The following is a 15,626-nucleotide window of genomic DNA, read 5'->3' as shown; positions in this document are numbered from 1 at the left end:
GAGTCCATTTTGTTAGCTGAAGTATAAGTGTGCTTTGTTACTTCTTAAAATATATATGCTAGTATACGTATATAAAAATAGTCTCTCTTAATTATTGCAGAAATAGATAAGTTGCTGTTACTATCAATACTTCATGGATATTGTGGTAGCAGCTGATTTTAGAGCACTGATGGTGGCAAAACAGTTCCACATTGAACCAAAATTACACGTATTCTCGGGATACCAATGTGGAATTGCACTGAACTCGTAGAGTTCTTAGTCCTCTAGTTCCCAGTGAGGACCAGGTTAGGTAATGGAAGGAACTTTATAAAGCAAGGGATTTCTGAGAAGAAAGTCACTCTGTAGCTGACTGCTAAAGTACTCAAGAGTCTGGCATCTCTTGCACATTACAAGTGGGTAGTTGGCATATTGCTCACAGTAGGAGACACGCAATATTGTTTGTGCCCTCTTTCCCTTTTGATACGTGATGCCACGAAGACATCTACTTATGAGGAAGTTTGCTGCTTGGACATGAGTTGTGATAAGCATTTGCAACCTGAGGGGAATGGATGATAAAACCATACGCATATGCGCCAAAAATACAATAGGAAAGAGACAGTCTATCAGTCATGTGAATTGTGATTGGCCTGTTGCAATGGAATAGTCTTTAACAAATAAAAGAAAGCTATTTACCTTCTGAATGGATTTTACATAGTTGCACAAAAGGGAACAGAAATAAGAACAGAAGAGAGAAGAGAATAGAAAAGAAGAGAAAGGTTCCCACCAGCTCTTCCCCTCCAAAATTAGCATTGGCATTGGTGAAGTCACACACAAAGGAAGGTCTCACTTTCTTTGTGCCTCTCACAATGACATCAACATGCATGGCTATGAGATGACGAGAGAATACCTCACTCACAATGAGTAACAAATTAGAATTTTCTTCAAAGTAAAAAAATGATAACACAAGACCATCATAGGTATATGCTAGCTCTTTCAAAACATCTCTTTTTGACTAGATGTCAGTTAAAAACACTTGACTGGCAATCTGTTCTATCTGATACAATACAGGGAGATATTCTGAATAGGCTGAAGAATGTCTGCTATGCAACTTGGCTGGAACATCTGCCAAAAATGAAGTTGGCTTTGTTTTCAACATGGTTATCTACTTTGAAATTACTCCATAGAATAAATAGTGATATTCCATGGGTAGAGGTAGATTATGGGGTTTAAATAATCAAATTGGAGCCCCGTAACTTTATGTGCTATAGGAGGATTCTCATAAAACTGAGATATTCCCATAATTAACCACTAGCCATGGGATATTATAATATATTCCATGGTGACTAGTATTTTTTCCATTTCCCTCCCGCCTCCCAGTAGAATTAGTATGATTAATTTTGCTCTGGTTTCACCTATTGCTAACACAAATCAGTATAATTAAAAATAAGAATACCATATTATGAGGCGATCACTGTTTAGGCCAAACTGGCCAGTAATGACCAGTCAGACCTTTTCCAGTTGGCCTTTGCTGCTAGAAGGTTGAAAGAGCTGTAACTCACCAACCCATACTTGCAAAAGGAGCATGTTTTAGAAAACGTGGTTCAAAACTCTTCTAAATGCTAAGTTCTAGTAGAATATTATAGAATAGATTGATTTGCATGCCATGGAATAAACATCCTTACATCTAGTCTTGTCTCAGAGTGAGTCATTTTGCATTAGTGTCAAGAATTTGAGCTGTTGTTCTACTTTGCAGTTAATCATCAGAAAGAGACGGGATTGTCTCATGAATATGCATGATGGTATAGTTGTCCCTTCAACTTACTAGGCACCTAGTTTCTGTAATGAGATGTACAATATCTGCCATTTAAAACAGCTGAAAGGTCCCAAATGGGAACAAATGAGAAAGCATCTGGCTGTTCCGAATTCCAGCCCTGTTTTGTCAGAAAACTCTGTAATTGCTGAGTACTTGGCTCCTACTCTGCCCTATGAAGCATTCAGCTCTCAGGAGCTTCTGAGATACATTACACAGTCCAGCAGCATAGCTGTAGAACTCTCAAAATTCTTCCACTAGATGTAACAGCTCTTCAAAATATCTTGAGACTTGTATGCCCTTAACCAGGACCAAAGTTTGGGCTCCTAGAGCGTGCTCTCATCCTTAGTTTTGCTGATCAGCCTCCACTGTACCATTTGTCCCTGCAACCTAGACTTCACACATCTTATTCACTGTGTGATGGTGGGACTAGAATGGATAAATGTGCTACCCATTGCTCTAAGAAAGCAGTCTGGCTGAATCTTAAATCACTACGCGGGATGGAGGTTAACGGTCAGATGGACATTCCTCTAAGAGGTTTCCTACCTGCTCTGTTAATTTCTAAAATTTCTTCTTGGGCCAGTGGGCAAGTGTCGCTCTGAGTACTGTGGTGTGGAGAGTTTACGACAGATTTACAATAATTGGGGGATCCCAGCTGGGGTGGCCTCGGGATATGCTTCTTTTTTTTCTTTGGTAGCTTCTGCTTAGCCATAGCTAAGGAGTAATACATTCCGAAATTGTTCACAATGACAGGGACAGGCATGGCAATGGTCAGCACACCAGCGAGAGCACAGAGGGCCCCCACCAGCATGCCTGACCAAGTCTGAGGATACATGTCTCCGTAGCCCAGGGTCGTCATGGTGACAACAGCCCACCAAAAGCCGATGGGGATATTTTTAAAGTGTGTGTGTTCACTGGCACTAGGGTCATTTGGTTTAGCACCTATTCTCTCGGCATAATAGATCATCGTGGCAAAGATTAAGACGCCCAATGCCAAAAATATGATGAGCAGCAAGAATTCATTTGTGCTGGCGCGGAGGGTGTGTCCCAAGACCCGCAACCCAACGAAGTGGCGGGTCAGCTTGAAAATTCGCAGGATTCGCACGAAACGGACTACACGGAGGAAGCCCAGGACATCCTTAGCAGCTTTGGAAGACAGGCCACTGAGTCCAACCTCTAGATAGAAAGGCAGTATGGCCACAAAGTCAATGATGTTCAAAGAGTTTTTGATAAATTCCACCTTGTTTGGACAGAAAGTGACTCTCATCAAGAACTCAAATGTAAACCAGACCACACAGACACCTTCGATGTATGTGAGAAAGGCTTCGGTCTCTGCTTCCCTGTAGTGCCGCACCTGGGTGTCATTCCCGATGAATTCAGTTTCTGTCTTGTTCACAATGGGGTTAAATCTCTCATGGGTCTCGAGGCAGAAGGTGGTGATGGAGACCAGAATGAAGAAGAGGGAGGCAAATGCCACATACTGTGGAAAGAAAGATATGAGAGAAATGTTAAACAGTAGGATAAGTACAGGGGCTTTGATTCTGAAACACCAGGGAGAGACAAGAGCAGTATTAAAACTAAAGATAATGCCAAGCCTTCTTCCTGTGGGCTTAAGATGCCAAGTCTCACCTGCAAAGACAGCCTAACATTCAAACTTGGAGAGAGAGCAGTACGTAAGTACACGCTAACATCCATTCCTATACAGATAGCACTTTAGTGTGAGTGTAAATTTAAGCAAGCATTTAAATCTCAGAGCTTTCTGTGGGATTTAAGGTTAAGGACATACTGAAATTCTACCTTCCTGAACTTTGTCTTCTGTTACTTCCTGGTCTTAAAGACAGAGCATACCTTCTAGGACAATTGTCATGCAAGAGTCTTTTCTCAGCACTGTGTCAATGTTATCGTGGCTGCCTCCTGCTCCCAGCTTAGTGACAGTTGTGGTATTTTGGATCTCAGTAAGGTGCTAGTAAATACTAGTGGCAGTCTCAGGTGGGCTCTACAGCAAGGAGCAGAGTCCTGCTTGGCACTGTCAGACTCTCTCTTGCCAAATCCCAGGGACAGGTTGAGGAAGAGTCACATATCAGACTGAGCTCTCCTAGAGTAAACATCTTCTCTGTTCTCAGTTCCCTCTCTAGAGCTTTTGGGGGTGGGGGACAGGGAGGGGAAGAAAGAGGTTTCGGATAAGCCTGTCAGCTGATCCAGAAGGAGACAAATCTATTGGATTTTATCAGACAAGGTTTTCTTGAAGAGATTCTCATTACAATGTGAGACTTGCACCAGAACTAGATGAATCTTTTTTAAGGCTGTTGGACTACAATTTGGTTAATGAAGTTACAGTGAAGGTGGTAGCAGCCCCCAAAGTCAATGTGTGTTTATCTTAGGAGTATTTGCCCCTTTGCTTCAGTTCCTGCTTTTCATAGAATCATAGAATGGTTTGGGTTGGAAGGGACCTTTAAAGGTCATCTAGTCCAACCCTCCGGCAATGAGTAGGGGACATCTTCAACTAGAGCAGGTTGCTCAGAGCCCTGTCCAACCTGACCTTGAATGTTTCCAGGGATGGGGCATCTACAGCCTTTCTGGGCAACATGTTCCAGTGTTTCACCACCTTCATCATAAAAAAATTATTCTGTATATCTAGTCTGAATCTACTCTCTTTTAGTCTAAAACCATTACCCCTTGTCCTACTGCAACAGGCCCTACTAAAAATTCTGTCCTCATCTTTCTTATAAGCCCCCTTTAAGTATTGAAAAGCCACAATAACGTCTCCCCGCAGCCTTCTCTTCTCCAGGCTGAACAACTCCAACTCTCTCAGCTTTTCTTAGGCTTTCCTCAGTCTAAAGAAGATCTCTTGGTTGTATTCCAGGATAATTGAGGGGTACAGTCAGGCCAAAATTTGTAACTCTTGTAACCACAGTTCCTCTGCTCAATCCTCCTTTAATCAATTAAGCAGTTTTCATGTATCTAAGAAGTTTCTTTGTGTGTTGGAGTGGTATAGTAATGCTAATACCTCTTTCCATTTCACTCCCTACATCTGTTACCTTACTCTTTGTCCTGTGTGTCACCTTGACAAGAGACATCACATAAGATATTATTTCATTGTCTTCAAGAGTATGAGCAACTGTGGTAATGAAAATATTATTCCAATACTCTTTTAGTGTACTGTTATTCATAATGTCCCTTTTTCAGCAATGTAGCCAAAATGGGGGTTAAAGAGAACTACTTTCTTCTAATTGTCTGTTGCCAGTAAATGCAGTGCAATAATCTAAAAGAAATTGCTGCCAAAGGAATAGACGAGTTAAAAATAACCTATACTTCAAGTTACCAAAGCTCTCTTGCAATCAAGAAGTTCCTCCTGTCTGCTTTCCTGGGTAGACCTAGTGCAGAATGATGCTTGACCTTCTGTAGTAGCAAACAAAGTGAAAAGCAAGGATTTGCCACAGTTTGAGGTGAACCATTTCATAGAATACAGAGAAACTGGCCGAGAATAAAATCACAGAATTGTTTAGGTTGGAAGGGCCCTCTGGAGGTCATTTGGTACAGCTTCAAATTTGGACCAGGTTGCTCAGGGTCTTGTCCGGTCCAGGTCTGAATATCTCTAAGGTTGGAGATCCCACAGCCTCTCTGGGCAGCCTGTGCCAGTGTCTGGCCAGTAAGAGCAAATAAGCTTGGAAGGATACAGAAGCAAACAGGCTCTTTTGCTTTTCAAATCCAACTTTTTTGCCAAAGAGATCAGAACCTAGCCATTGTCACAGATTTAAAAAAACCCCAGTACCTTCCCTTAAATGGAAACCCCTTCAGGCTATCATAGCATTGTTATGTGATGATCTAATATACGTGCTGATATGTGCTAAAATCAGTGTCTAATGTAAATAATTGTCTGGAAGATAAACAATCTGGAGGTTATGGAAATTGAGAAGCAGGACTGCAGGTATCTTTTTATCAGATTCTCCTGTTAAACAGGGAAATTTATCCATGCACAGTTTCTCTATCTGTAAAATAGGTTAAAAAAAATACCAGCTGGTGTTTGTCATGTGCTTTGTGATCCTAGATAAATGTGTACAGGTTCTGTATGCTTTCATTTTAATGTTACTGACTTTAGTATATCAACAGTCTTCCAGAAAAATAAGTTGAAGAGTCTTTTAAGTGGTCAAAGTCAATTTGTGTATGATATTGTTAACACTCAGAGCTTAATTAAGTAGGGGTTAATATCCCAATTGTCTGAGTATGAGCAAAACGAGAAACAAAAAGCGTCTTGCACCAAGAACTCAGGAAAATGTTCCTAGCAGCCTCGGCATGTCTGCTCTAGTTCAGCCTGGAGCAGATTTTTCCCGTAGAGCCATAGAGCCCTGAGAATTCAAGCTGCAGGAGGAAAAGTTGACACTTTGTTAAGTCAGGTGGCACTTACAGATAAGAAGCAGAAAAGGGAATAAAACCATTTAAGGGGTCTGTGAAGAAGACTCCTTCCTTTATGCTGACTCAAAATGCACTTCTCCTTGGTATATATGAATATCTCTCCTGAGTGAATTTTTCCTGCTTAGGACAACCTTCAGGCTGACGTTGCATAGCAGGTATCTTGAGAAGTGATGTTTTGCTGTATTAAAGGGAAGAAATAACCAATTCTGACAGGATATTTAAGTTCTCTGTAGTGGTACATGCTAGCAGTTTTACCAGTAGAGAACATTACACCCATGAGATCCATCCGAGAGTACTGAAGGAACTGACAGAAGTGCTTACCAAGTCCCTTTCCATCATTTACCAGCAGTCCTGGCTAACTGGGGAGGTCCCTGCTGACTGGAGATTAGCAAATGTGACACCCATCTAGAAGAAGGGCTGGAAGGAGGACCCGGGGAACTACAGGCCTGTCAGCCTGACCTCGGTACCGGGGAAAGCTGATGGAGCAGATCATCCTGAGTGCCATCACACGGCATGTAGAGGATAACCAAGGGATCAAGCCCAGCCAGCATGGGTTCAGGAAAGGCAGGTCCTGCTTGACCAACCTGATCTCCTCCTACGACAAGGTGACCTGCTTAGTGGATGAGGGGAAGGCTGTGGATGTTGTCTACCTAGACTTCAGTAAAGCCTTTGACACTGTTTCCCACAGCATTCTCCTGGAGAAACTGGCTGCTCATGGCTTGCACGGGTGGACTCTTCGCTGGGTTAAGAACTGGCTGGATGGCCGCGCCCAAAGAGTGGTGGTGAATGGAGTTTACTCCAGTGGGCGGCCGGTCACAAGCGGTGTCCCCCAGGGCTCTGTGTTGGGGCCAGTCCTGTTTAATATCTTTATCAATGATCTGGACGAAGGGATCGAGTGCACCCTCAGTAAGTTTGCAGATGACACCAAGTTGTGTGGGACTGTTGATCTGCTTGAGGGTAGGAAGGCTCTACAGAGGGACCTGGACAGGCTGGATCGATGGGCTGGGGCCAACTGTATGGGGTTCAACAAGGCCAAGTGCAAGGTCCTGCACTTGGACCACAACAACCTCATGCAATGGTACGGGCTTGGGGAAGAGTGGCTGGAAAGCTGCCTGGCAGAGAAGGACCTGGGGGTGTTGGTTGACAGGTGGCTGAATATGAGCCAGCAGTGTGCCCAGGTGGCCAAGAAAGCCAATGGCATCCTGGCTTGTATCTAAAATAGTGTGGCCAGCAGGACTAGGGCAGTGATCATGCCCCTGTACTCAGCACTGGTGAAGCCGCACCTCGAATACTGTGTTCAGTTTTGGGCCCCTCACTACAAGAGAGACATTGAGGTGCTGGAGCGTGTCCAGAGAAGGGCAACGAAGCTGGTGAAGGGTCTAGAGCACAAGTCTGATGAGGAGCGGCTGAGGGAACTGGGGTTGTTTAGCCTGGAGAAAAGGAGTCTGAGGGGACACCTTATTGCTCTCTACAATACCTGAAAGGAGGTTGTAGAGAGGTGGGGGTCGGTCTCTTCTCCCAGGTAAGAGTGATAGGACAAGAGGAAATGGCCTCAAGTTGCACCAGGGGAGGTTGAGACTGGATATTAGGAAATTTTACTTCACTGAAAGGGTTATCAAGCATTGGAACAGGCTGCCCAGGGAAGTGGTTGAGTCACCATCCCTAGTAGTATTTAAAAGACGTTTGGATGAGGTGCTTAGGGACATGGTATAGTGGTGGTCTTGGTAGTGTTAGGTTTACGGTTGGACTCGATGATCTTAAAGGTCTTTTCCAACCTATACGATCTGTGATTCTGTGATTCTTGCTGTTAGCCCTGGTGCGTGCACACCTTGGCTTCAGAGGGGAATTAAGAACTTTTAGGCCCCAGTTCAGCAGAGCAGGAAGCACCTGCTAAATGAACGTGAAGCGTTTCTTTCCTTCTGTCTGTATTTAACAACATCAAGAGCCCTTCCCAGGGATGGGCATGTTTTTGAATGCTTTGCAGCTTTGGAAGTGTGGGTCTGCTTTCAAGATTTCATAAAACCATGTCTGAGCAGTGGTATCGACACAGGAAGAATCCTAGTATTTCTTCTCCAATTTAATTTTTTTTCCTCTGTTGAATTACTAGCTAATCTTAAAACCTCTTTTATATTTGGGAAGTAAAAATGCTCCTTAGTCATTCCATGCTTCGATATTGAAAGGCCCTTGTTTTTTGTTTTAGAAGAAAAGTCTGCACAGGCTGAAAAGAGAAGACAATGGAGAGCAGCCTTTTAATAAAGGTCCCATTACAGTTCCCCAGTCCCTTGGCTGATCCAAAGAAGTGCAGAAATGCCTGAGGATCAGGCGTGACAATTTGTTCACTGACACCCATCTCTGATAGATTTATCACCTGCAGCTGCTTGGGATGCAGAAATTTAGCAGCTTGCCACAAATGAATGTGTAACATGTAATTGGCATAGATTTATGTTTGTGATCCCCAATTTATATTACCCCCACCTCTTTTTTTCTTCTGAATATTTTTGTTAATTATCTGATAATAAGATCTAGTAAGCTGTAAGCAAAACCTAGTAGCACCAAATTCAGCGAGTATGTTTTTCTAAGGAGACCAGCATTAATTCATGCCAAAGGGGTCGAAAAAACAGCGCTCTCTGGCCTACTGTCAGAGGCCAACAGAGATCAGCCATCATGCCTAATAGCTTGCCAAGTCCAGAGATGAGCAGTGCTGGTAAAATCTAGTGAAGACTATGGGTCTCGTACATGTTATAATGTCTTTGAAAATAAGGCTATCTCTTTTTATTTCACTAATAATGGCCTGAACACTAATCAAACCAATGGATTGCTCTTGTATTATTTAGTGGTTCTTAATCTTCTTTCTCCTTACATTTTACAACAGAATTTCTCTTCTTCCTAGGATCTGAATGGGCTGGGGGAAAGGAGTGAGGATTTTATGAAGTGATGTCATGTGCTGTTGAGTTACATAGTGGCAGCTAAAATTTTCTGTAATTAAAGAAAATACCTAGGTAAAGTGTTTGAACTGATCAAAACTCTTTTATCTGCTTTGACACATGTGAATGATTCCTATTTCACTAGAGATGCTGCTGCCATTGCTTTTTTCTGGCTCTAATACCAACAAAGAAAAATTTCAGATTGTCCAAAACCGCAGAAGCCATAAGAGAAGGCAGAGAGGAGATTTTAAAAGGGGATATTTTGATTAAAATGTAAGTTACATTAAAATGTCTTCATTCTGGAGAGAGAATAAATTACACTCCTGCATAATTTCTGTTAATAGCAGATATATTTTAATAAGGGTATTTTGAAAGAGTCTAAAAGACATCATGTCCGTAAGTGGAGAATTTCATCATCTAATTTATATTGTCTCTGATTAAATCTATCTATCTCTCTCTCTATCTCAAAGGCCTGCTTCTCCCTGCTTCTCCACTGCCCTATGTCTAACCTAGCCGTTTTTGCAAGTGCAGTGTGAATATGAAATGCCAATTAATTCAGAATAGTAATGCTGTGCATAGCTTTGCATCATCAGCTTTGCATCATCAGCTTTGCATAGCTGTAAAAGGAGCAAGGTAACAGAATCAGATTAGCCTCTCATGAATAATGAGCCAGTATCTTTCCACTCAGCATGGAAAGCAAACAAAAGTCCAACAGCCTTAAAAACACAAATAAACCTTCTAATACATAAGAGTTAGGAGGCTAGGCTCACTCAGAAAAAAGGTCTGAGGATTGGACCAGACAGTATTAAATACACGGGTGAGGCTGTTTACTTCAGGGAATCAGTTTTTAAACCAGCACTTTACCTTGTATTTCTGAGGTAGTTCTAGTCTTAGAGATAAGAAACCTTTTTTTTTATGCTTTGTTTTAAATAAATAAGCCCAGTAACCAACTAGAATTCATTGATACAGCGCCTGGAATTGCCAGGCTTCAATGCAGATGGGCAGTGAAGGCTAGTGATGAAAGCACTGGGACAGAAATCAGATGACTGAGGCTCTTTTCCAACCTCCACCGTTGACACAAGCATGTTCGCAAGCATGTGTGCCTGCATCTTTTGCACCATCCTTTGTCTAATTTTTTTTTAGTTGAGATAGTAAACTCTTTGGGGCTTGGGACTGTCTGCCAATTTATGTCTGCCCAGTGTCCAGCCCAGTGTATGTCTGGAGTGGGGACCTGGGAAAGGAGACCTTGGCTGAGTTTGATAAGAGAGACACCACTCTTGGACCACAGAAAACAAGAAAAGTGAGTGGTAGCAGTGGACGCAGCACAGCTTTTGCAAGTCAAGTTTCAGTAACTTCAGAGTTTGTTTTCTAGGAAATAGCAGTCTACACGACACACCATTCATAATTCATTCTGGATCACACGTTCAGAGTGAGTTAGTAGAAGCTGCACGCTGCAGATGGGTGCTCTTCTCCTTTGATACTGCTCAGAATTGTTTAACAATCCTGACTCAAGCTAGATGGGAGAAAAGAAACAGATCACATTCAGAGAAGATTTGCCAGCCTCTCCCTTTGCAACTGCTAACAGAAGTATTCAAAAAGTGATTCTTAATCCCTTTCCTTTGGCAGGGAAATTCAGGAAATTCTACCCTTCCCGGAACCCCTGGATGAAAGGCAGAGGAAGATGGCATTTTGTTTGAACTGTATCTGTTGAAGCATCAGGAAATTTTCTATAGAAGTGGCACCCTCTCTTTCTACTGATATATTCTGGTAAGTTTTGGTTTTAATGACAAAAATATTTAAATCACTATATCATAACCCTCCTTGTCCTGTTGAACCAACAAAGCACAGGAGCTAAGCAGTTGTCGTCTTAGTCTGTATGAGCAGGGCCTCTGAGCAGCATGAGATTTGCTGCTTCTCTCATAGGCGAGCCCAGGGCTTGCCAGGACTGAAATGGGAGATGAGAACACTCTCACCATACATCTTTGTCTCCAAAGGAGAAATGATGGAGCTATTAGTGCTGTGGGGCTTCCAGAAAAGTATGTTATGACTCTAGTGAGATCCAGTATGTTGGGGTTGGGGTTTTTTTAGGGGGGAAGGGGGATGGGGGAGCAGGCAGGGAGAATAATAAAAAAATCCCAAGTCTAGTAATTTTTCAGTACATCTATGACTGGTAAATGCTGTATATCTTGTAGGAACAAGCTAGGCTTGGAAGAGTTTCAGATCAGTGCTGGCAACCCATGAGCTGGTTTTCTACAGAGCATTCAAATGTACCCAGTGCCCTGTGCTTTTTGCTAGACCTGCATAAAACCCCGTGATTTCCATTCACAAGGCATCTCTTCAAATACTTTACCGACTTTCTTTTACAGTAGCTCCTCTGCTTGAGGTTTGTCTCTGAAAACTATTACACCTGCATGAAGCTGCCAATGTTTGCCTATCTGTGACTCGAATCACAAAGCTTTGCCTAGTTTTTATTTTAATCTGAAAACTGTACTTTAACCACTCTTCATTTAAAACTTAGTCCATGTATCACCAAAACGTTTAACAATAGAGACAAATCTTTTTGCTGCAGCTCAGCCAAAGTATGGGTTAAATGAAAGCTGCTTTAAAATACTTAGCTTTATAACCACTTTATTATCTGTCAAGACTGATTTTCCAGGCTTTCTTAGAGATATGGACCCTGATTCAAACAAATGACTCATTTTGAATGTGCAAGAAATTCTGCTGAATTTTTGAAAGACATATTGAATCTGTATGACCGATCAAATGACTAAATGTAGGCACGTGATACTAGCAACCAGATAATGCTGTGGAAGTGGGCAAAAGCTAGGACTCTGTCAAAAAGCAACTTCTGCAATATTTCATTAAGAATCCTAATGTAGGATGTTTCGAGATCCTTTGAGCAATGATTATGAAACTGAAATTATTTTCAAGGGGAAAATCCAGTTCTGCTTTTGTAGGTGTGATATATGAGGGCACAATCAGATGTTACCTCCAAGCTCTTCTCTGAAGGGAGAGATGATCATCTTGGCAGTCTGTCTTCTTTCAGTGAGATGATAAGACTATCTATACAGAAGCTCACATCAGCAAACATACTGGTTCACTCACAAGATTATTCAAATTTATGTTTCCTAGCTGAGACAAATGGAAGAAGTAGGCTTGCAGATAGACAAAGCTTGCTCCAGAGTCAGATAAAAAGTCCACTAGCAGCTCGTGGATGAAATGGTTATGTAATGCCAAAAAAAATATATGACAGCTTGCAAAAAAATCTTGGAATGCTTAGTGGCACACAGACATGAAACAGCGTGTTAAAAAAAATGTGCAGTCATCTGTGGAAAATATGCTTAAGTTATTCAGTGTTGACATTGCAATAAATAAATTAGAAGCAGATCTCTCAAATGTTAGTCCTAGCAGGCAGCCATGTGCTTTGACAAGGTAGTTACTGGGATAAGCAAGACTGCATCAGAACTGGAAGTGTGGTATGTACAGTATTTCTCTGTGACCACATGGCCAGCCAGCTGGTCACCAGGCAAAGGTTGGAATGGTTCTTTGTAGGTCACAGGCAAGTTTTCCAGTTTTATCTAGGATAGATTAAATCTTGTGATTTAATAGGAATATTGTCACAGAAAAGATGGGAATTTATTTTGCAAGCTTCCTTGCTAGCTCCCTAGTCTGGCTGGTAGTGAGAACTATATGGAGACAGTATGGTGGGAGTAAGAAATGTTTCATACTGCTCAGCAACAGCTCAATGGGAAATTCTATCTTAACATATATAGATTCCTGATCCAAAAGGGCCCCAAGACTTCTGCAGCTAGGTATGTGGGATACTGCAGAAGGAGCTGTAAGTGTTGAAAGTAAGTCTTCCGTCTCTTCGAGGGACTGCAGAGATGTACATTTGGTAGGGACCTCCAAATGTCATTCCCCTGTCCCAAAGCACAGTCTTTGATCATTCCTGAAAGATAGCTATATTGACTGTTATTAAGGACCTCCAATGGTGAATATTGTAGAAATTCTGCAGGTAATTTATCCCAGTGCTTCATCATATTTTATCTGTATTTTTTTCTTCCTAATGCCTAACCTAAATCATCTTTGCTACATTTTAAGCTTGCTCACTTTTGTCCTATCCATCCCAGACAGCTAAGCATTTAGAAATTTGCAAATGTTTTCCTTCTTTTGTAAGCTAACAACCACTAAACATTCAAATGTTCCATGAGTCCTAGACGCCTGTTTTCATATGCTCATGCTTTTGCTGCATAAATTCAATATAATTATTAATCTCATTTTCAGATGATGTCAGTGACTTTTATGCTGTCAGTTCTGTCAAATGCTCTAGAATTAAAGAAACTGAGAAAGTCATGTAACTTCTCATACACTGGAACATAAACTAACACATGACAAATGAAACCAGGGAACTTTAATTGCCCATTTTTGCTAGGTTTTTCAGTCTTTTTCTGTTAGGCAGTAGGTAACTTTTTTTGGACTCTGCACACTTTCTGTTCCAAACTGAAAAGGAGAGTTTTGTAGCAATGACTGGTGGTAGTGTCATGCGTTAGGATTTTCAGGATCTCACCTCACCACCTTTGTTCTGGATGCTATTTTATCTCCTGAGAAAATCACACTTCCTTCCTCTCTAACTTGCTGCCAGTCCTTCCTCGGGGGAAGAAAAAAGGCATTTCTTACACAATTCCTTGACAAAGGGGAATTCCTGACTAGAGCTAGGCAGAATCCAACTGGTAAAACCCAAAGACTTGCGAAATCAGCTTAGTCCTGAGGCTGCCTATGGTTTAGAAGTAATTTTTATTTTTGTCCTTCCAAACTGAATAAAAAAATCACACATGTGCTTATGGTGAGGATCAAGTGCAGCCAGATGAAGGTAGGTATGTATCTCTGACGAAGCCTCACATTTTGATTTGGGAAATGTGAAACTATAAAGATAATTGGTTGACAGGTTTTACTCTTTTGCATGTATACATGCATGTGCACACACACTCTCTCTCTCTTGAAGTTGCTAACTTAGGCATTCCTTTGCCTTGAATTTAGCTGTAGGCTACATGAGTGCTGGGACTCTTTGTGGGGGAGCAAGACTGTTTTTTTTTTCCCTTTTTGTTACAGCTTCTGCACTGTGACTTGCCCAAAGGTGGCTTAATTCACATGCTCATGCTTATAAAGGAGTACAGCCTCTCTCAAACCTACTTTTAGAGTGGTGCTAGAAGCCTTTCATAGATCAGGAGACATATTTCTGTAGCCTTTCAGGGCCCACCCTCAGTGGGGTTTGATTCACCAACCTCAGCTGCGCATCAGCACCGGAGGAATGAAATTGTTACAAGTATGAAGCAGGCAGAGGGTGCTCGGTGGTCTCCAGCTCCATGAGGAAGAGCATGCCCTGCTTGCTTATTTTTTTGCAAGAGGAAACACCCCAATGTGTGGAAGTACTGAGTGCAAAACTCCACAAGGGAACACCTGAAATACAGAGTGAGGCTTTGTCCTGAATACAGAACTCCTTAACCTAACATACAAGGCTGACTTTTCTCCCTGTGGTTTTTAAGCCAAGAAATTTAGAGCACGTTCCAGATCATGTTTGTATTCAGACAATAATGCTTCTGCTTCGAGACAAATTAAAATAAGCAGCTGTCAAATCTTTAGTAGTTTAAAATGTGGGTAGGCTGGCTACATAACCACCCTTGGACAGGGTGTGAAATCTACCTGCACATCTTCCACGTGCACTCACCAATAGCTGGTAGGGCTTGTCAGTCAATAGGATGGTGGCAGCCTCTATGTAGGACTAAGGGGAAGATCAAGAAGGCATCAGCCCCCAGAGATGAGCAGTTTGGGTCTGCAGTGCCTGTGATGGTGGGGTCCTTAATCCAATTTCTCTCCCAAAGCAATATTGTAGCAAAAGTGATTGTGATAGAAGTCCTCTTTGGAGACACAGACCAACCTTTTTCATGTTTGACCATGGATTTTTGAAACCTCAGTTTCTGACCACTCTGCAAGAGATGTTCCAAAGAGCCTTAAATTCTGGGAGCAGCTGAGTGTTTACCCTCTGATAGTTGAGCTGAGCACCTCACAACTGACGCACTCAAAATAACTCATCACTCTGAAAAACTGGAAGCCCTGGGATCCCTTTGGTGCCACTACATTTTGAGCTCAGGATTTCCCATTTTCACTGCAGTTTATGTGGATGGATGTCACAGGTGATGTAGTCCCTGAAAAGCCAGGGTTCTTAACAAGGTGGCTGAAAATGAGGTGTTAAACCCCAGGCATTTCAATGACTGTTTCATTTTAGGTAATTTCACATTATTCAGTGAAAACAGTTTTCCATGAACTTTTTTGTTTTCCAGATCATGACGAGCAGCATGTTGTGGACACTTTTCCTCCCGTAGTGTTCACTTAGCTTAAGCCGTAGCTACCAGTTTGTGTTTTTAAAGCATTATGGCCACAGTTCTTTCCTTACCATTGTGCAGTGTGTAGCAGGAAAGCCCTGTTAAGCTCCTAGATGGCCT

The 15,626-nt window shown here is 42.0% G+C and overlaps 1 protein-coding gene and 1 long non-coding RNA gene across 7 annotated transcripts in view; one reads left to right on the top strand and one right to left on the bottom strand.

Annotated features, from left to right (window-relative positions):
• LOC140652935 (uncharacterized) overlaps positions 1-15,626 on the top strand; it is a 119,243-nt gene that overhangs the window by 9,019 nt on the left and 94,598 nt on the right. Inside the window, exon 2 of the long non-coding RNA XR_012042981.1 lies at positions 10,753-10,893. This is a non-coding gene — a long non-coding RNA (uncharacterized lncRNA). The remainder of the gene's footprint in view (positions 1-10,752; positions 10,894-15,626) is intronic.
• The window catches only part of KCNC1 (potassium voltage-gated channel subfamily C member 1), a 131,220-nt gene that overhangs the window by 32,641 nt on the left and 82,953 nt on the right, over positions 1-15,626 (bottom strand). For 4 of the 6 annotated variants that reach the window (XM_072864375.1, XM_072864379.1, XM_072864377.1 and 1 more), the window contains exon 2: positions 2,336-3,269. In XM_072864375.1, coding sequence (XP_072720476.1) covers positions 2,336-3,269 — 934 coding nt within the window. Of the gene's footprint in view, positions 1-2,313; positions 3,270-15,626 lie in introns of all 6 variants that reach the window. The other 2 variants (XM_072864380.1, XM_072864378.1) reach the window with 2 other exon arrangements.

Source organism: Ciconia boyciana, chromosome 6, assembly GCF_034638445.1.
Source record: "Ciconia boyciana chromosome 6, ASM3463844v1, whole genome shotgun sequence".
In the NCBI taxonomy this organism is placed as follows: Eukaryota; Metazoa; Chordata; class Aves; order Ciconiiformes; family Ciconiidae; genus Ciconia; species Ciconia boyciana.
This window is presented reverse-complemented; position numbering and strand designations above follow the sequence as displayed.